Here is a 21,408-nt window from a genome sequence, read left to right on the forward strand (position 1 = left end):
ACACACACTGGGGCCACCTCGCTGAGGAAACATCTGTGCTTTCTTACAGACCCGCTGCCGGCCCAGCCGCGAAGCAAGATGTCAACCTGCTCACCAGAGCCCTTGTCCCTCTCCGTCCTTCTTCAGACCCACCGCGTCATCCCCGTGCCCAGCAGCGACGGCTTCCAGCAGGGACGGCAGCTGCAGAGAGGCTCAGCAGCACCCACCACCCAATAAACTCCTCCATTACCTCACGGGCAGCCATCGCTGTGGGGAATGGTGCCACAGTGGGGTGTCCATATCACCTCTGGGGTGCTTTTTTTGGGGGTCTCATCACCGTGAAGGAGACTGTTTGCGCTCCCTCTTTCAGAAAGACTTTGTTGAGGTGTTAATAACTTCTGACAGCTCCTTTTTGGCTTTATTATTTTTAGAAGGGGCAGGGAGGAGGAAAGCAGAAGTCCTCTCAGAGTGCAACAGCGAGGCCATTGCTGCTGAAGTACCTCAGCAGCCAGGCAAAGGCACCTCACCTCTCCCTTCTGAGTGGAGCTGGTGGCTGAAATGTGTGCTTATTTTTTTGCCAAGATGGTTTGTCTGTCTGTCAGTCAGTGAAGACTAAGCATCCCCTCACAAAATGGCGGCGCGGCCCCTTTAAGACGCGCCCTCACCTTCTCCCGGCTCAGCCCCGCCCCCTCAGCATCGGGAGAGGGGGCGTGGCTTAGAAGCACCGACGAGGCTCAGGGTCTCTGAGTGGGTGAAAGAGTTGAGTGGCAGCACCGCGGACCAATGAAATGGCAGAGATGGAGCCGGGGAGGCGGGTTTTCCGGCGGGCCCTCGCGCGGCGGCGCGGCTCTAAGGGAGTGGGGGCGCGATCGGCGGCGACATGATAAAGAAGTTTGACAAGAAGGACGAGGAGTCCGGTACGGGCCTGGCGGCGGCGGGGAGGGAACTGGAGGCGGGCCCAGGGGCGGGAACGGTGGTACGGCCCTCGAGGGGAACGTTACTGAGGCGTCTAGCGGGTGCCGCGGCCTGTAACGGCCGCTGAGGTGAGGGAGGAGGGTAACGGCCGCTGAGGTGAGGTGCGGGTAGGGGAGTAACGGCCGCTGAGGAAGGAGGCTTCGCCTGCTTTTTAGTGCAGTGGCCTCCCTCGGAGCCTCCCTTCGGGATGCCGCTTTGCTCTGCTCACCCGGAGTACTGTGTGCAGGTCTGGAGCCCTCAATATAAGAAGGATATGGACCTGATGGAGAGGGTCCAGAGGAGGACCACAAGGATGATCAGGGGGATGGAGCACCTCTGCTACGAGGACAGGCTGAGGGAGCTGGGGTTGTTCAGCCTGAAGAAGAGGAGGCTCTGGGGAGACCTAATAGCAGCCTTCCAGTCCCTAAAGTGGGCTACAGAAAGGCTGGGGAGAGTCTGTTTAGAAAGGCCTGCAGTGACAGGACGAGGGACAATGGCTTTAAGCTGGAGAAAAGTAGATTTAGATTGGATATTAGGAACAAGTTCTTCACTGTGAGGGTGGTGGAGCACTGGAACAGGTTGCCCAGGGAGGTGGTTGAGGCCCCTTCCCTGGAGATATTCAAGGAGAGGCTAAGTCCCTGGGCAACCTGGTCTAGTTGGGGGTGTCCCTGCTGACTGCGGGGAGGTCGGACTAGATGACCCTTGGAGGTCCCTTCCGGCCTGGGCTTATGATTCTATGTTCCCTGGCCCTTCGAGGCCACGGTCAGAGGGAACTTGTTCCCCACAGCCCCGCTGGTCTCTTCCAATCTTTGCCACTGTGAGGAGTAGCAGTGCTTGCAGGGCTCATTCGAGGTCCGCTCATCAGCTGGGTAATGGGGCAGCAGCCCTCCTGACGCCTACAACATGGTTTGGACTGTGTCAGGAGCATCTGTGTTCAGGTAACCCGGCCAGAGGGGAAAGAAACCCATTACATTTGGCACAGATGTAGCGAATGAAGGCATCACCTGCACATTTTCGTTCCACAAAATCACCTAGAAATTAAGTTCTTGTTGCCTGTAGTAATTGATGCCATCTTGAATTTGGTCTTGCTGCTGCTCAGAGGTCTTCTGAGAGCAAGATGTACCCAGCTGGGTTGACTTTCACAGGATCACAGAATGATGTGGAGTTGGAAGGGACCTCTGGAGATCACCTAGTCCAACTCCTACCAAAGCAGGGCCACCCAGAGCAGGTCCCACAGGAACGTGTCTAGGTGGGTTTTGAATGTCTCCAGAGAAGGAGACTCCACCACTTCCCTGGGCAGCCTGTTCCAGGGCTCTGACACCCTCAAAGTGAAGAAGTTCCTCCTCGTGTTTAGGTGGAACTTCCTCTGTTCAGATTTGTGCTTGTTCCCTCTTGTCCTGTCACTGGGCACCACTGGAAAAAGCCTGGCCCCATCCTCCTGACACACACCCTTGAAGTATTGATAGACATTGATGAGATCCCCCCCTCAGTCTTCTCCAGATTAAAGAGACCCAAGTCCCCCAGCATTCTTCTCGATGCCCCCTGGGATGCCATTGGCCTTCTTGGCTATTAGGGCACATTTTGTTTCGTTCTCGATTTCCTTCAGCTTGGGATGTGAGAACTGAAGAATGAATGAACTGAAAGTGAAAAATGTTTGCTGGAGGAAGAGGGTCAGAAGCAGTAGTGAGGGTTTGGAAGGTTTTACCCATAGAATGGTGGGTCTGAAGAGGTGGTTTTGATCTGTATGTGGATTAGAAGGCTGGTCTCCTCTGGATGCTGCTGACAGAGAAGTGTCATCTCCAAGAAACGAATAGCTCTCAGTGGTTGGATCTGGGTTGTTGAAAGGCTGAGAAGGTACAGTGTGGAGATAGTCTGATGTTAATGGTTTTGTGATGTGCTCCAACCAGACTGTTTTTTGGAGTTTGCTGAGTAGCCTGTTTTAGTGGTGCATTGATCAATATACTTCTATTTCAGATCCTGATTAGCAGCTCTGCCCTGATGCCTTCAGTGCTTTTTGTGGCTTAAGGAATAAAAACAAGGGAAAAAAGAGTAAAAGTTTTATTTACAGGGTTTATCTTAATACTTTCTTCTTCCTCACCCTCCAGCTGTGTTGAAACTATTCCCCTTGGGGCTTTTTTTTCTGTAATTCTGAATGTGTGACTTAAGAAAGTGGATTCAAAGCTTTTGATGGAGAACATCAGTTATAGAACATTAACAATGTCACTGTAGCATTGAGGTGTTTTTGTAAAGTTGACGGTCTGTTCCTACACGTTCAGTTCTGTTGTTTTTAGTTACTGGTGTTTATGGAGAGCATTTTTCCCTAACTTTTCTGTTCTGGTCTCTTCTGTTCTTCAGGTAGCGGCTCTAATCCTTTACAGCATTTGGAGAAGAGTGCTGTGCTTCAGGAGGTATGAATAATCATAATATAACACTGTTTAACTCTTTGATCAGTAAATGTTAGCAACGTAAGGAAGTTTTACAGTGCAGCTCTTGGGAAATGTGGATGGCTAAATTGTTACAGTTAACTAAAAATCACAGGGTATATGAATTAAGTGCATGTGAAGTTACTCCATGAGGGGTTTATGTATGGTAATTAGATTATATGTGGCTTCTGCCTTCCATGTGGACATCAACCCAACTCTGATTAAAAAAAACCAAACACATCACTAAACCATGTCACTAAGCACTATGTCAACCCATCTTTTGAATCCCTCCAGGGATGGTGACTCCACCACTGCCCTGGGCAGCCCATTCCAAGGCTTGATAACTCTTCCAGTATAAACATTTTTCCTAATAGCCATCCTAATCCTGCCCTGGTGCAACTTGAGGCCATTTCCTCTTGTCCCATCTCCTGTTCCTTGGGAGAAGAGACCGCCCCCCCCTGGCTACACCCTCCTTTCAGGGAGTTGGAGAGAGTGAGAAGGTCTCCCCTCAGCCTCCTTTTCTCCAGGCTGAACCCCCCCAGCTCCCTCAGCCTCTCCTGATAAGACTTGTGCTCCAGACCCCTCACCAGCTCCGTTGCCCTTCTCTGGACCTGCTCCAGCACCTCAATGCCTTTTTTTGTGGTGAGGGGCCAAAAACTGGACACAGCCCTTGAGGTGGGGCCTCACCAGTGCCCAGTAGAGAGGAACGATCACCTTCTGAGTCCTACTCACCACGCTGTTCCTGATACAGGCCAGGATGCTGGTGGCCTTTTTGGCCACCTGGGCACACTGATGGTTTGTGGCTGTCAACCAACAGCCCCAGGTCCTTTTCCACCACACAGTTTTCCAGCCACTTCTCCCCAGGCCTGTAGTGCTACCTACGTGGAGTTGTTGTGACCCAAGTGCAGGACCCAGCACCTGGCCTTCTTGAACCTTTTTTTTCCTGTGCTCGTTCATTGTACCGTGTAATGGGTCTTCCTGTTTCTCTTTGAATACTTCAAGAATGATTTCAAGTGGGGTTAACATGTGGTGCAAAGAGATAAAAGTAGGAACTTTATCATTTATTTTTCTTGTTCCTACAGACTAGCGCTAAGTAGGGTTTTGTCTACTAATGCTATGGAAAGAATTAAGTTGTTTTGCTTCTCTTTTAAAGTATTTTTGCTAGTTTCAGACGTTAAAATGAGTCATCTTCTTTTGTTCAGATTGCTGCCCATGGAGCAAACTAAACATGCATGAGCTACGAGACAGGAATATGCTCATTGGGATACATTTTTACAATGTAAAAAAGTTATAAGCTACTTGGTTGAAACCAAATTGCTTTTTATGGTGAAAGAGAAATTATTATTGTTGGGTTACAGCGTAATACAGTATTTATTCTGTGTTTGTAGGCACGTATCTTTAATGAGACCCCTATAAATCCACGAAGATGCCTGCATATCCTTACCAAGATCCTTTACTTGTTGAACCAGGTAATTTACCATTTCTTCCCAGCCGGAATGAATATTCCTGAAGTTAATTTCTGATACCTTTCAGTGTGAAAGTTTTATACTTCTTCCTCCCTTCAGACTTGGGAGGTTGCTTTTGAGGAGATAAAAAAAAAATTGAGTGTTTATGCTGTAGTATTCTCTTCTCCTTTCCAATTTTGCCAGTGAGATGAGGGAGATGTGTGTCACTGAAGCTTTTAAGACTTCTTTGAGAGCCAAGTGAGAGCTGCTGATTAGTCTGTGTTCACCACTGTGTTCAGCTTTAATTGGCACCACTTGTCTTTAAGTAGATTCCATTTAAGCAAGGCGGATCCTTCCATGCCACAGAACTAACTGCTGACAATTTGATGTCAAAAGAGGAAAAACAGGCTACTTGACAAACTATTCTGCCACTGGGGATGGCATTTCTACTGAAGCCAAGTAGATAATAGTGGTAAACTTGGCACCTACTCCCCAGGAAACATAAGGTGAGGGAGGGACTGCTGCTCACATGTGAAAAAGTCTTCAGAGAAAAGATTCTTCATGTGGTGTGTTTTTAGATGTCATAAGTGGGGGGTTAAAGCTGGAGGTGGCTAGATAATGATGGTGGTTTTTCTTGCTGCTTTTCAGGGTGAACACTTTGGAACCACTGAAGCCACAGAAGCTTTTTTTGCCATGACCAGATTATTTCAATCTAATGATGTGAGTACCTGGTGTTTGCCACTTGCTGCCTCCCTGGCTTTGTCTGGATTTGCAGTAATTGCAAAACAGTTGGATACTGGGAGGTGGGAGGAGAGTGAGGCAAGTGCTTCAGAGAACAAGCTTTGCACACAAAGTACTTGCTGAAGGCAGTTCATGGTTTGGAAACAAATGACTGAATAATAACATATGGTTACTCCTGCAGGTTGTTTTTGGTGGTGTGTTTTTTTTTTTCTGAGTTGAATTAGTTGTAAAGAACGTGAATAATGACATTAATATACAAAACAGTATAATTTTATGGCTGTTTCTTACACTTCCAAATAATAGCCATCTGCTTAACTCAAAACGGAATTTAAAAGTTGCCTGTAGATCAAATACTGCAATTCCCTAGAATTCATAGAATCATCTCGGTTGGAAGGGACTTTGAAATCATCTAGTCCAACCATCAAAATAACTCTGATAAAAATCATCACTAAATCATGTCGCTATGTCAACCCATCTTTTTTTAAATCCTTCCAGGGATGGTGCCTCAACCACTGCCCTGGGCAGCCCATTCCAAGGCTTAATAACCCTTTCAGTGTAAATATTTTTCCTGATATCCAATCTGAACCTCCCCTGGTGCAACTTGAGGCCATTTCCTCTTGTCCTATCACCTGTTCCTTGGGAGAAGAGACTGACCCCCTTGGCTACCCCCTCCTTTCAGGGAGTTGGAGAGAGCAAGAAGGTCTCCCCTCAGCCTCCTTTTCTCCAGGCTGAACACCCCCAGCTCCCTCAGCTGCTCCTCACAAGACTTGGTCTCCAAACCCCTCACCAGCTTCATTGCCCTGATTCATGAATCAACATGGAGTCAAGGGATGAGACCATCCTAAAAATGCTGAGTTAACTTTGGACTTCATCCAATGTCAAGTCCTTCTCTGATCTCTCTTGTAGAGAGCGTAAGAACTCATAGGAGTATGTTTCATGGGATGAGCCTCATTAGTTTTTTGTTAAAGATTAACTGGCACTTCAGGTTTTTAGAGGTTTGGCCGAGGAAGGTTGCACATGTAATTGTTTCAAGATGGAATGAAAATTTTGGAAGTACAGAGTGTTTGAGACTGTTCTCATACCCACATTTTAAAAAGCATGGTTGTTTTTTTAATTTAAATATGTTATTTGCTTTCAAAGAATTAAAATGATCTATGTGTTATTGTAAAAGAAAGATAGAAATATGCACAAAGCACTGACAGGGGAAGCTCTTTTTATAGCTTTTAACTGATAATTGTGAGGCTTCTACATACAGAAACGATGTATCATTTCTTTCATGATGTGGATTTTTTTTTTCTTCTTAGTCTTATCATTTTACAAGAGATTCTCTTATTCCTCCTGGGTTTGTTTTTTTTTATAACAGGGAGTAAGGCTGTTATCCAGTTATCAAACATGATTTTACTTATGTGTTTATGATTTTTGTATAGATGAAGGGAGCAGAATGTTCTGCTTTAAAAGTTTATTTAACTTTTAAGTAAAATATTTAACTTTTTATTTAACTTCTAAAACCTTGAGGAGGTGTTTATTCATAATTGCCATTGGGTTTAATGGTTTTCTGCAATACACTTTCACAGCAAACCCTTAGAAGAATGTGTTACCTCACTATCAAAGAGATGGCCAACATTTCTGAGGATGTCATCATTGTCACAAGCAGGTAGGACCTACAGGAAACACGGTATCAAAGCTCTGAAACAAGTAGCTGCATCTTAATGTGTTTGTTTTAGCTGCTGGTTTTTTTTGTACTTTAGCCTCATAAAGGATACAGCAAGGGAAGACAAATTATTCATGATACAGAGTATGTGTCACCCTATGACATGTTAATTTCTGACTACCCTGTTACAGTTTCCTAGAAAAGCAAGAGGTTTGCCTACAGTCTATCAATTGGTTGCTACTTTTTTTTCTGGTTTGTTGTTTTAAAGTTGTAGTTGCTTAATGGTTTTATGAAAACTGGGGCTGTGACTTCTGTTTCACTTGGCTGTCAGGGCAGTTAGGGGGAAAAGTGCAGCAAAGCTCAGTTCAGTCTGCCAGCTGAACTATCCATTTTTTTTTGAAAACAGTAGACATTACAGTTGGAGCCAGAGCAAAAAGTGCCTCTGTGGTGTGTTCTAAGCAATTGTTTTATTTTAGATTTACTTAATGCTGTTCAGCAAACTAAACTTTACTATTATCTGAACCAAAACTTCACGTGGTAGAAAGAAGAGCAACACCAAAAAGTGGATTGGCTGAACTAAATAAACCAGGCCTATGGCAAAGTAATATTATGGACTATGCATTTTATAATGTTCTGCATTTCTATGGTGTTAATAATTTTCAAATAGCTAATTATTAAGAAGTTGTTTCTAGCCAATACTAGAGCTTAGCAATTAAGAGGTAACAGCTAAATGAGATGGAGTGAATGTCATAACAGGACCAAGACATCAAGATATTAAAGAAGTGTTCACAGGGTGTCTTTGATTATTTTAGTTTGACCAAGGACATGACAGGGAAGGAAGATGTGTACCGAGGCCCGGCCATCAGAGCGCTCTGCAGGATCACTGATGTAAGTACAAGTCATAGAATCATGGAATTGTCTTGGCTGGAAGGGACCTTTAAGATCATCCTGTCCAACCATCAAAATAACTCCGATTTAAAAAAATAAAAATCACTAAACCATGTCACTAAGCATTACGTCAACCCATCTTGTAAAAACCTCCAGGGATGGTGACTCCACCACTGCCCTGGGCAGCCCATTCCAAGGCTTAATAACCCTTCCAGTGTAAACATTTTTCCTAATATCCATCCTAAACCTCCCCTGGTGCAACTTGAGGCCATTTCCTCTTCTCCCATCACCTGTTCCTTGGGAGAACAGACCGACCCCCCCCTGGCTACCCCCTTCTTTCAGGGAGTTGGAGAGAGCGAGAAGGTCTCCCCTCAGCCTCCTTTTCTCCAGGCTGAACACCCCCAGCTCCCTCACCCTCTCCTCGTAAGACTTATTCTCCCTATCCATCTCCAGCTCCGTTGCCCTTCTCTGGACCTGCTCCAGCCCCTCAATGTTTTTTTGGTGGTGAGGGGCCCAAAACTTGGGTGGACACAGCCCTTGAGGTGGGGCCTCACGGGCTGTCCAATACAGGGGCCATCTCTCCCATGTCACTGATGTGGGAGAGATGATGAGTGTCTTCAAAACAGAAAGTCTACTCTCTTGCAGGATGTATTCTTATGGTAGTGATGGAACTGCTGCTTTAGAGAGGGCTGCTCTGAAGCCCTCTGCAGCTGTGTGGAGCACTGTGGAGCAGCAGGAATGTAAATATGGAGTTAGAAGATCACAGAATCTTCTAGGTTGGAAGGGACCTTAAAGATCATCTTGCTTTGGAGCTCTTGTTTCTGACCTGAGCTTACTTTGCTGGAAGCTTTGATCATGTCACTGAACCTTCAGGACTGGGCAGCTGATACTCATGTCTCCCTTGCAGAACCATGCATTTTCAGAATTAGCTCAAGATTATTTATTTGAGGACCTTTTGAATACGCTGTGCATATATTTTTGAGCATGCTGCCTTTATGCTCTGCTTCCAAAGTATCAATACTTTTTCTTTTTTCCCTTTCATAGGGTACGATGTTACAAGCCATTGAGAGATACATGAAGCAAGCCATTGTGGACAAAGTCCCCAGTGTGTCCAGTTCTGCACTGGTGTCTTCCTTAGTAAGTAAAGCAGTAGATTATTGTAAACCTGTGCATTGTGTTATGGCTGGGAAGGGTAGTCTGGTGCATGTGTAGCTCTGCCTGACCTTTGTTTTGTTCTTTTTTTTCATCTGCTTTTTCTTTTATATGTTTCTTCTTCATCTCCTCATTGGAAAATCAAGAAAAAATAGTAGCAGTGGAGTTTCCTTTGTCTCAAGCAGACTCTCTCTTCTCAAATTCCTTCCTTAACGTTCCCTTGCTTTAGAGTACATCAGTTGTAACAACTTGAAGTGCAAAGTGCTCAGTCATCTCTCTATGCAATTAGTGTAGAACATTAATTTCCTTGGGGAGGGGCCTTGTCTGTATTGGAAAGTCAAATACATCTTGACCGTGAAAGCGCTTATCAGTTGGTGAGAGTAAGCAAAACCAACCTGTTCTGTTCTGTAAAAGAACTTAACAGTGATGACTGTAAAAGACTGTATGAGCTCAGTAACGGGTAATAAAAGCAGTCTGCTTTGTGCTCTGCAAAAAGAAAACAAAAACAAAAACAAATTACTGCCCTGATAAGATTGCAGTTCAAGATTATTTTTGCTAATATGTAGTAGGAGGGCAAGATGAAGTAGCTCACTGTATTTTTCGCCCTTGTTTAGAGAAAAGGCTGGCAAAGATCCCGTTAGGTTAATATTTTTATTAAAGAGAGAGAGAATACAAGTAAAAACATTGTAATCTGAGCCTGAGATGTAATAAAAGCAGTGCTTTATAGGGGCATAGGATAAAGAGATTGGCTGCATTGGTAAATGAAGAAGACAGAGCAGGAGGTAAGAGCTTCAACTGATGAGGTGGAGTAGAGCCTGGATTAGGACCCTGAGGGTGCAAACAAAGCTGTATTAATACAACCAAAGTCTTTCTTGCTGGACTAACTGTAGGCAGGTGAATTGTCCAAGTGTTGTCCTATTTGAACATAGACAAAAACCTCTCCAGGTTATTTTTCTCTTTATTTCAGTAAGTGCATCCGTACAAACTGTGTATTTGGGAGTTATTCTTTACTACCTGTAATACGTAGCAAAGCCCTAGATTGTCTTGAACTCTTTAAACTTAAAAAACTGAAACCAAGGCTCCTGGTACTTCGCTGTGCTTCTAATGTTAGTTTGTCTGCAGTCTCAATTTGTGGCTTCTTCCAGCACATGATGAAGATCAGTTACGATGTAGTCAAACGGTGGATCAACGAAGCTCAAGAAGCAGCTTCTAGTGACAACGTCATGGTGCAGGTACGTTTGAGGGTGGTTGCTCCAGGAAACTCTTAACCACACTACAGGCTTTTAATGGTATTGAGATAACCTTAGAAAAAGTAACTTGATTTCCCTTTTCCCCTTATTATTTGAAAAACAAGAATTGTGACTTGAGGGAAATGACTGTTTCAAAAACCGACAAGCTTCTCTGTGATCCCAGCTCAAGATTCTTAATTAAGAGTTCATAGAATCATAAAATCATAGAATAGTCCAGGCCGGAAGGGACCTCCAAAGGTCATCTAGTCCAACCTCCCCGCAGTCAGCAGGGACACCCCCAACTAGACCAGGTTGCCCAGGGCCTCGTCGAGCCTCTCCTTGAATATCTCCAGGGAAGGGGCCTCAACCACCTCCCTGGGCAACCTGTTCCAGTGCTCCACCACCCTCACAGTGAAGAACCCTCTCCTCATCTCCAGTCTAAATCTGTTCCCCTCCAGCTTGAAGCCATTGCCCCTCGTCCTGTCACTGCAGGCCTTTCTAAACAGGCTCTCCGTCTCACCAGAGCAAAGTGGCAGAATCCCCTCTCTGGACCTGCTGGCAACACTTCTTTTGATGCAGCCCGGGATGTGACTGGCCTTCTGGGCTGCAGGTGCCCACTGCCTGCTCATGTCCAGCTTCTCATCCACCAGCACCCCCAAGTCCCTTTCCTCAGGGCTGCTTTCCAGTACCTCACCCCCTAGTTTGTATTGGTGGCGAGGATTGTTCGGGCCCAGGTGCAGAACCTTGCACTTGCTCTTGTTGAACCTCATGAGTTGGCTCTTTACTGCAATCCTCTGCCCTTTCCCTGCCAACCTTCTGAGAGCTGGGAAACCCCGGACTGTTTCACAGTGGTTGTTGCAGAAGGACTTTGAATCTGAGTTTTCAAAAAGAAATTATCTTGCTATCTCCCAGAACACCAGTATCTCTCCTCTTGTCCTTCAGAAAATTTGCCAGTTGCTCCAGGACCACAGAGATTAGCCCAAATATCAGTAAGATATCCATATCAGTAAAATTTTTGCAGGGATATTCCAGACAGCTGTGAAAATGAAAGCGTTCTGCGTGATCAGTCAGCGTTACAGACTAACCATCGGAAACAAATCTGTAAAATAAGGTTTGTTCTTGCCCAGTTTGCAACTTTATGAAGCTTTACTTTGAATCAGTCTTGTGGCAAAAAAAAAATAAATCCCAAAAAATTGGCAAAGTGACTAGAAACGTGGCTTTGTAATTTACTGTAAATGCCTCAAGGATTTTTGTAAGGTCAGCTGCCATTTAAAGGCCTTGGGATATCCTGGATGTTGAGAGCACTAGAAATGTGAGTGCTGTTGTGCAGTATAATTTAGTAAGGTGAAGCCTTTGAAGTTCTGACTATTAACAGGAAGAAAAAAGAATAAACTAATTTCATTACTCTTTTGATCATTTGAGATTAGAAGGTATTTCTGCTAGGAAGCAGTGATTATTACCTTTTTTTAGGTTTTTCCATCTGACTTTTCCATCTGCAGTGTGTATTCAATGCCTGCACGTCTGTGGTTTTGATTTCCTAGTACCATGCTTTGGGGCTGCTCTATCACCTTAGAAAAATCGATCGCCTTGCGGTTTCCAAGATGCTGAATAAATTCACAAAATCTGGACTGAAATCCCAGTTTGCCTACTGCATGCTGATCCGTATCGCAAGCAAACTCTTGAAGGAATCTGAAGAGGGGTGAGTGAGAGGCAACATGGGAGTTACCAAACTAATTCTAGTTTGAGGCAACCGGTAGCTAGGAATTTGGCTTTTTATTTTTTTTAAAGTTTGTGGAAATCTACACACAGTCGGAGAGAATTGTACTATTAAAAATAAAATGCAGGTATAGAATCGTAGAATGGCTTGGTTTGGAAGGGACCTTAAAGATCATCTAGTTCCAATCTGCTGCCCTGGGCAGGGACACCTCCCACCAGCCCAGGTTGCTCCAAGCCCCCTCCAACCTGGCCTTGGACACCTCCAGGGATGGGGCAGCTACAGCTTCTCTGGGCAACCTGGGCCAGGCTCTCACCACCCTCAGAGCAAAGAATTTCTTACTATTATCTAATCTCAATCTCCCCTCTTTCAGTTTAAAACCATTACCCCTTGTCCTATGGCTCCACTCCCTGATCAAGAGTCCCTCCCCATCTCTCCTGTAGACCCCCTTCAGGTACTGGAAGACCCTTACAAGGTCTCCCTGGAGCCTTCTCTTCTCCGGGCTGAACAACCCCAACTCTTTCTGCCTGTCTTCATAGAAGAGGTGCTTCAGCCCTCTGATAATTTTTGTGGCCCTCTGTTGGACCTGTTCCAACAGGTCCATGTCCTTCCTGTGCTGAGAACTCCAGAGCTGGAGGCAGTTCTCCAGGTGGGATGTCCCTAGAGCAGAGTAGAGGGGCAGAATCACCTCCCATGACCTCCTGGCCACCACGTAGAAGCAGAGAGTGCTAAGCTGAACTGAGTATGAATATGTGTGATAAGGTCTGGATTTTTATTTTGACACTGGACCACAAAAACTTAGCTGAGGGTAGGATTAAAACTGCAGAAAAATCTCTGGAGTGGTTTTGTACTTTGTCTGTTCAGATGCATTTTCAAATGCAATAATGATCTACTTATGTTGTGGGGATATAAATAAAAGAATCTGTCTTATTCTGATCTCACACTGACAAAGGAGGGTATAATTACCTGAGAAATTCACCTCCTGATGAAATTCTTTTTTATCAGTGGAAATTTCTGTTAGTGGTGTGCTACGTGATTAATAATAAAGTATGTTATTTCTGGAGTGCAACATTCGAAGAAGATAATGTAAAGATGTATGGAATGAGAGTAAATAGGAAGTTTAGAGCTCAAGTATGAGTTGAGCAATGTGCTACATTAACTGTGCTTTCTGTCAAGTTCTCAGAAATGTGGTATTTAGTGGTTTGCACATAATTAAGCCTCAGGCTGTGACATGTCTTCTGTTCGTAGCCATGAAAGTCCACTGTTTGACTTCATTGAGAGCTGTCTGCGGAACAAGCATGAAATGGTTATTTATGAAGCTGCTTCTGCCATCATCCATCTCCCAAACTGCACGGCCAGGGAGCTGGCACCAGCTGTTTCAGGTTGGTCATAGAACCCTTTGTTCCACTGATTCAGCTGAAAAAAAAGGGTGGGAAAGCACCTCAGAAACAGTACAGTGTAACTAAAATACTGGACTCAAACTCTGACTTTTCTGATTGTCCCCAAGTTAGAGGCTTGTGGATGAGAAACGTCTTTCTCCCTTTTTCCCATTTCATCCAAAGCTGTAGAGAATGGATTCTAGAGATAGCACAGGGCAATGTTTGCCTTTTTCCAGCTGTGGGAAGTTAGGGTGGGAGGGAGGGAAGGCAGAGAAGACCTTGATGTGCCACAGATGACTACACCAACCACGTATTATTGATATAAGATGAAAACCAGGAGGTTATTTTTAACTTGCTTGTGAAGCTAGTGATAAATTATGAATAGAGCTGCATGAGCATTTAGCAGCATGTAGTTGAATGTGGATACATTTGACTTTACTCTCATTCTTTGAAAGAGACCATATCTGCTTTTCTGCTGTGGTGAATTCTGATTAAACTGCTTGCATCTCTCAATATCAAAGCACTGGCAGAAAGTGATTTCCCTCTCCTCAGCTGGTGTGGTCGTGAGGGCTCTCACCTCCTGCTCCCCAGACATTACTGGTGCCTAAAATTGCAGTACCGGGAGCCAGTTTTTGTTAAACATCCTCTACTCTGTAACATTTTGTTGTGAGATACTTCTCTTGATTATTTTTATGTATTTATTTTCAGTGCTGCAGCTCTTCTGCAGTTCTCCCAAACCTGTCTTGAGATACGCAGCCGTACGGACCCTTAATAAAGTGAGTGATTCCAAAACCTCTAAACAAGCAGAAATCTCTAAGCATCAGAGGAAGCCAGACTTTGGTGCCTAATGATTCGTTACCTAAATTAGAGCGACTGCTCTTGTGATTACTGTATTTGGAAATATTCCATGTTGGAGAATTGGCTTTTCCATGCCAGATCTCCTGGTGTGACAGAAATCTTTTCTGCCCTCGAGCTGTTGTCTGCTCATTTCTGGACCACAGGGCTACAACAAGTTGGAGTTTGATAACTTGTGAGCTCTCTGCTGTAAGGAAGCAGAGTCCCAGGTATTTAATACTGTGAAAAGCATGAATAGGATGTATGTGAAGGAAAGAACATCCTGATTTCAAAGCACATCGTGACAGAAGCAGTTTGAGACTGTAAAGTTACAGCTCATGGGTTTGACAATTAGAGGAGTTTGAAACGCTGAAATAAAAGAATCTGAGCTTTGGTTGTCCTTTGGTTGGACCTAGGAGTCCTGGTGGACAACAGGATGACCATGAGCTGACAATGTGTGCCCTTATGGCTAAGAAGGCCAATGGCATTCTGGGGGGCATCAAGAAGAGTGTGGCCAGCAGGTTCAGGGAGGTCATCCTCCCCCTCTGCTCTGCCCTGGGGAGGCCCCATCTGGAGCACTGGGTCCAGTTCTGAGCTCCCCAGTTCCAGAAGGACAGGGAACTGCTGGAGAGGGTACAGCAGAGGCTACAAAGATGTTGAGGGGCCTGGAGCATCTCTTTGCTGAGGAGAGGCTGAGGGACTTGGGTCTTTGTAGTCTGGAGAAGAGAAGGCTGAGGGGGGATCTGATCAATGCTTATAGATACTTAAAGGGTGGGTGTCAGGAGGATGGGGCCAGTCCTTTTTTCAGTGGTGCCCAGGGACAGGACAAGAGGAAATGGGCACAAACTTGAACATAAGAAGTTCCATCTCAACATGAGGAAGAACTTCTTTCCTGTGAGGGTGGCAGAGCCCTGGAAGAGGCTGCCCAGGGAGGTGGTGGAGTCTCCTTCTCTGGAGACGTTCAAACCCCGCCTGGACATGTTCCTGTGGGACCTGCTCTGGGTGGACCTGCTTTGGCAGAGGAGTTGGACTAGGTGATCTCCAGAGGTCCCTTCCAACCCCATGTGATTCTGGTTGCATCCTGCCAGCAGCCATACGATGGGCTTTAATCCTTGCCACATCAAAAGCTTTGAATTGTAGGGTGTTACTGCTCCCATATAATTTGGAATTGCCTTCTTTACAGGTGGCCATGAAGCATCCCTCTGCAGTCACTGCCTGCAACCTAGACCTGGAAAACCTCATCACTGACTCCAACCGCAGTATCGCTACCCTGGCCATCACCACCCTGCTGAAGACAGGCAGTGAGAGCAGTGTAGACAGGCTCATGAAACAGATCTCTTCCTTCGTGTCAGAAATATCAGATGAGTTTAAGGTGTGGCATTGGAGGCCTCTGCTCTTTCCAGCTGCAGGTTTTTCTCCCCTTCTTGTTATTATGAAGCTTTTCCCATTTGTTAATCCTTCGGGGACTTAGTCTGATAGAGCGAAGCCAGTTTGAAATTCAGAAAGTGTAGTTCTCTGCTTTCCAACTGAAATATACTGTGTCATTTCCTCCCATTTCCCCCCAAATGCTCCAAGAAATGGTAAATGTCATTTGGGGGATTCCTGGCTCCTCTGCAGCGTCCTGCAAAACCTTGTACCACCTTCTGCTCACCTCTTTGGAGAGGAAGAGCGATTTTAAGTGTTCTGATTTAGTCTACATCACTGCAGTCTGATCCATAGTTAGGAAATAGTGTGAACTGTAACTTTTTACCTAATTTGTCAAGTTTAGTCCCTATAAACTGAGGTTAAAACTTGGTGAAGGATGGTAGTTCACTTATATCCATCCCTTTTACACCATGGAGTTGCCTTGAGGAGTATAGTGTGTATCTGCAAAGTTCATTGTCTGCTAGCGTACGGTGCTCTTAAATTCTTGTTTTTATGAGAAAAGGAAGTAAGTATTAGACAAGTTTAAAATTGCAAAGAGTTTTCATGACAAAAATGCAACAGGTGAAGTTAGAATTGGGTCCGGGTCATCACTGGGCACAGGAAGTGAGGAGAAGCCTTTGAATTAACATAGTCCCTCCAGGAAGGGTAATGATAGGACAAGGGGAAACGGTTTTAAATTGGAAGAAAAAAGATTCAAATTAGATCTCAGGAAGAAATTTTTTACTCTGAGGGTGGTGAGACACTGGAACAGGTTGTCCAGGGAAGTTGTGGATGCCCCATCCCTGGAAGTGTTCAAGGCCAGGCTGGATGTGGCCTTGAGCAACCTGCTCTGGTGGGAGGTGTCCCTGCCCATGGCAGGGGGGTTGGAACTAGATGATCTTTGAGGTCCCTTCCAACCCAAACCATTCTATGATTCTAAATTAAAGTCCCTCTAACAGAGCCAGGCCTTGCAGTATGCTAACAGGAGGTTGTTAGCACACTTAGGCTGAGAGTCCACCACCTGATTTTTATCCTCCTCCTCCATGAATTTAATCTATCAAGATGAAACCTTGAAATAGTGAGAAACTTGTATTTTTCATAGGAAAAAAAATAAACGCAGGTGACTAACGTCCTTCTCTTGTCTTGCAGGTAGTGGTGGTACAGGCCATCAGTGCTTTGTGCCAGAAATACGGATTTTAAGTGTTCTCCTTGAGTCTATATCACTGCAGTCTGGTCCATAGTTAGGAAATAGTGTGAACTGTAACTTTTTACCTAATTTGTCAAGTTTAGTCACTATAAACTGAGGTTAAAACTTGGTGAAGGATGGTAGTTCACTTATATCCATCCCTTTTAGACCATGGAGTTGCCTTGAGGAGTATAGTGTGTATCTGCAAAGTTCATTGTCTGCTAGCGTACGGTGGTTTTAAATTCTTGGTTTTATGAGAAAAGGAAGGAAGTATTAGACAAGTTTAAAATTGCAAAGAGTTTTAATGACAAAAATGTAACAGGTGAAGTTAGAATTGGGTCCGGGTCATCACTGGGCACAGGAAGTGAGGAGAAGCCTTTGAATTAACATAGTCCCTCCAGGAAGGGTAATGATAGTATAATCAGCATCATTGAGGAGAATCCCGAGAGTAAGGAATCTGGCTTGGCTCACCTCTGCGAATTCATTGAAGACTGTGAACACACTGTCCTGGCCACAAAGATCCTGCATCTGCTGGGGAAAGAGGGGCCGAGGACTCCGTCCCCGTCCAAGTACATCCGCTTCATCTTCAACAGGGTGGTGCTGGAGAACGAGGCGGTGAGGGCTGGTGAGTTCAGCTCCAGTGCTTGATGGTTTCATGTTGGCTCAGGGTTGAAACTGGGTTTGGGAGTGGGAGGCCAACGGTTGCTCCACAGGCACTGTGAAGAGCTAGCTCTTACGTGCATCAGCTGTGAAGGTGATTTTATCCTACAGTGTGTTTTAAAGCTCCTTGTATCATCGTGGTGTCATCACTTGGTTCTCCAGCTTTGTGTAACACAAGCAATATATGAGCTTCCAGTACCTAAAGGCATCCTACAGGAAAGCTGGGAAGGAAATCTTGATCAGGGAATGGAGCCATAGGAAGACAGAGAACAGTTTTCAACTGAAAGAGGGAGATAAGATCTCAGGAAGAACTTGTTTGGTGTGAGGGTGGTGAGAGCCTGGCCCAGGTTGCCCAGAGAAGCTGTGGCTGCCCCATCCCTGGAGGGGTTCAATGCCAGGTTGGAGGGGGTTTTGAGCAACCTGGTCTGGTGGGAGGTGTCCCTGCCCAGGGCAGGGGGTTGGAACTGGATGATCGTTAAGGTCCCTTCCAACCTAAACCATTCCATGATTCTAGTTCCCCCTTTGAATGCCTCCCAAAAGTCAAGAGGCAGTACATGAGGAGGGGATGCTGCTACTTCCCTAAGAAGCATAATTGTCTTCTATAGACTATAATCTATTTTTTTATGGAAGTATCTTCTCCACAATTTAGGGATTCCTCCTTGGAAGCATGTTGTGGATTGGTATTTCCTCCCTGCAGAGCCTTTACGACGCTTTTCAGACTATTCAGCCTCTTTTTACACTTGGGACTTGGCATTGGAGGGGTATCAGCACGGGCTTGATCTTCTGCATGTTAGAAAAGGAAGTGCTTCTGGGAAAGAGGAGACAAAATGAGCTCACAAGTACCGTTCACGTGGTTCAAATTGCATCTGACTTTTGATGACAGCAATTTTGGTCACAGTTTCCTAATTGTGACCCGGGAGCACATGAAGAGCATCCCCCAGAGAGCGTATGCTGTATAGAAACTTTGTCATTGTGAAAATATGGATATTCTTTTTTTAACCACCAAGGCTGTAAAGCTTGTACTTTGTTACAGAGCTTTCTCTTCTTTCTATATGGAATTTCTTCAAGCCAATGCCGAGCTGAAATTGGATTAGTTTGGACAGGCAGCTCTAAGTGGTTGCTGAGGGGTTTCAGCTCCTTGCAAAGTCACTGGATGCAGCCTGGCCCTGGTCACCACTGGATGTTTGTCACCCCTGAGTGTGAAAAACAGATTTATCTGGGGCTGTGAGCTACAATTAATGGCAGAGGGGCCAACAACTGGAGTGAGCCACAGAGCTTGAACTAACCTTTCTGACAGAATTCTCTCAGAACAAAGTTGCAGGGCTGTTAAGCTGATCTTGTTCTGTTATTCCCTGACACAAAACGACTTCCATTTGAAAATATGGATATAGTTCAGTCTTTTCTTAATGCCTGCAAGGTTTGTGGTGTGGAAGTGAAAACCTCTGTAGTGAAAGCCCTGCGTGGTACGCCCTGTGCTTTGAATCATGACTATGAGAATGTGTTTGTGTGTAGCTTGAGCACCTCTGATATCTCCCTGTGTTTTGTTTTTATTTCTCTCTAGCTGCTGTAAGTGCTCTGGCAAAGTTTGGTGCCCAGAATGAGAATCTTCTTCCCAGCATCTTGGTGCTTTTGCAGAGGTGAGTGGGTATCACCGTGCTGTGCACGTGCTGAGCTGGTTGGTGACACTGGGCACTCTGGCTCCACAGAAGAAGTGAGGTCAGGCCAGGAGAGAACTCACACTGGGGTTTTTACAAGGTGCCAGCAGAGGAGTAGGGAGATAGTCATCTTCCTTCTTTCCTTCTTGACTGGATATAAACAGTCTGGTCTAGTGGGGGGTGTCCCTGCCCGTGGAAACGTGCCAGCAGAGGAGTAGGGAGATAGCCATCTTCCTTCTTTCCTTCTTGACTGGACATAAACAGTCTGGTCTAGTGGGAGGTGTCCCTGCCCATGGTGGTGGTGGTGGGGGTTGAACTCAGTGATCTTTAAGGTCCTTCTGACTCAAACCAGTCTATGATAAGCAAATAAAAGATGTAAATAGTCATAAAAGGGTGTGATAGTAATCTGGTCTGAGAACATTCCTCAGTGGGTAATAAATCTACAGAGATTTAGTATTTGTCTACGTTTTTTTGCATCCCTTGAAGCAACAAAATACATTTCCATGATACTCATAAATAACTTCTGTATGTGGCTGAGTAGTGATCTCAGGTGTTCCCATTTCAGGTGCTTCCATCAGGGAGTGTAGTGACAGGATGAGGATGAATGGTTTTAAACTGAAAGAAGGGAGACTTAGATTAGATACCAGAAAGAAATTCTTTACTGTGAGGGTGGGGTGAGACACAGGTTGCCCAGAGAAGCTGTGGCTGCCCCATCCCTGGAGGGGTTCAAGACAAGGTTGGAGGGGGCTTGGAGCAACCTGGGCTGGTGGGAGGTGTCCCTGCCCAGGGCAGGGGGTTGGAACTGGATGGTCTTTAAAATCCCTTCCAACCTGAACCATTCTATGATTCTGTGATCTCAAAAGCTTATGTCTCTTGTTAAGACCATTCAACCTCCTGAAATTGTCTGTACTGTAAATATCATGTTCTTTGTTTGACTATAGTGTCAACCTATAGTGTCAACCTATGCCATATCTGGCTTCTGTTGTGAGAGGGATAATTCAAATTATGAATTGCTTCAGGCAGAAAACAACCTCAGTGTAGGTTAAAACTGCAAGAAGTGATTTGAGCAACGGGAAGAGGGAGGGAAGTTGCCAGGAGGGAGAGAGAATCTTTATTAAACCACCTGCTATAGTTGGAAAAACTAGGTGAGCAGAGCCATTTTTTCCAGTCTGAAATAGAAAGCAGCTTTAATATGTTTATTTTTGTAATCCTCTCTCTTTCTTCTGCTTATGTTCTGTTGTGAAAGAATGCTGTAAAAAAAAAAAAAAAAAAAAAGAATAGTGCAACCACATGGTGCCCATCAGAATTATTAGCCAGAAAATGCAGGTGTATATTTTATAATTTAGCAAGTATGTCTGGTGTTGACAATTTTCATACACATCTCCTTTAATCTTAGTTTTCTGCTGTGGCACTTGCATTTAAACTTCAACTTGGAGTTTAACTACTCTGTTACAGAATCATAGAATGATATGGGGTTGGAAGGGACCTCTGGAGATCACCCAGTCCAACCCCCTGCCAGAGCAGGTCCCACAGGAACATGTCCAGGCAGAGTTTGAATGTCTCCAGAGAAGGAGACTCCACCACCTCTCTGGGCAGCCTCTTCCAGGGCTCTGCCACCCTCACAGCAAAGAAGTTCCTCCTCATGTTTAGATGGAACTTCTTATCTTCAAGTTTGTGCCCATTTCTTCTTGTCCTGTCACTGGGCACCACTGAAAAATGTATGGACCCTTTTTGGTTTTTTCATAATTTGTACATCCACTGAGAGAGCTCAGATGTATGAACCCTTTTTGTTTTTTTATAATTTGTACATCCACTGAGAGAGCTCAGACTGTCCTTGAAGGATTGACTCCAGTGCCATTTTTAGCTCAGCTCTTGTGATGTCCTGAGCTGCCTGACCTGCTGTCCTCTTCTTCCCCAAAACAGGTGCATGATGGACAGTGATGACGAAGTTCGGGACAGAGCGACGTTTTATTTGATTGTGCTGCAACAGAGACAGATAGCACTGAATGCTGCCTACATTTTTAATGGTCAGTGATAGAAAAGGAAGAAGTCTGAGCTGTTATTTCACAATTCTGTATTACGAGTCAGCTTCCTTGCTGCAGGAATAGTTTCTG

At 45.0% G+C, this 21,408-nt stretch overlaps 1 protein-coding gene across 1 annotated transcript in view; it reads left to right on the forward strand.

Annotated features, from left to right (window-relative positions):
- Nucleotides 1–798: 798 nt before the first annotated feature.
- The window catches only part of COPG2 (coatomer protein complex subunit gamma 2), a 30,108-nt gene continuing 9,498 nt past the window's right edge, over nucleotides 799–21,408 (forward strand). Inside the window, 17 exon segments of the mRNA XM_014945445.1 lie at nucleotides 799–896; nucleotides 3,289–3,341; nucleotides 4,745–4,825; nucleotides 5,450–5,521; nucleotides 7,117–7,196; nucleotides 8,006–8,081; nucleotides 9,126–9,218; nucleotides 10,379–10,465; nucleotides 12,004–12,161; nucleotides 13,425–13,558; nucleotides 14,264–14,331; nucleotides 15,573–15,761; nucleotides 16,943–17,006; nucleotides 17,039–17,077; nucleotides 17,341–17,604; nucleotides 19,201–19,276; nucleotides 21,218–21,321. Coding sequence (XP_014800931.1) covers nucleotides 860–896; nucleotides 3,289–3,341; nucleotides 4,745–4,825; nucleotides 5,450–5,521; nucleotides 7,117–7,196; nucleotides 8,006–8,081; nucleotides 9,126–9,218; nucleotides 10,379–10,465; nucleotides 12,004–12,161; nucleotides 13,425–13,558; nucleotides 14,264–14,331; nucleotides 15,573–15,761; nucleotides 16,943–17,006; nucleotides 17,039–17,077; nucleotides 17,341–17,604; nucleotides 19,201–19,276; nucleotides 21,218–21,321 — 1,675 coding nt within the window. The 5' untranslated portion in view covers nucleotides 799–859.

The sequence above is a fragment of the Calidris pugnax genome, unplaced genomic scaffold, assembly GCF_001431845.1.
Source record: "Calidris pugnax isolate Ruff unplaced genomic scaffold, ASM143184v1 scaffold96, whole genome shotgun sequence".
Taxonomy (NCBI): domain Eukaryota; kingdom Metazoa; phylum Chordata; class Aves; order Charadriiformes; family Scolopacidae; genus Calidris; species Calidris pugnax.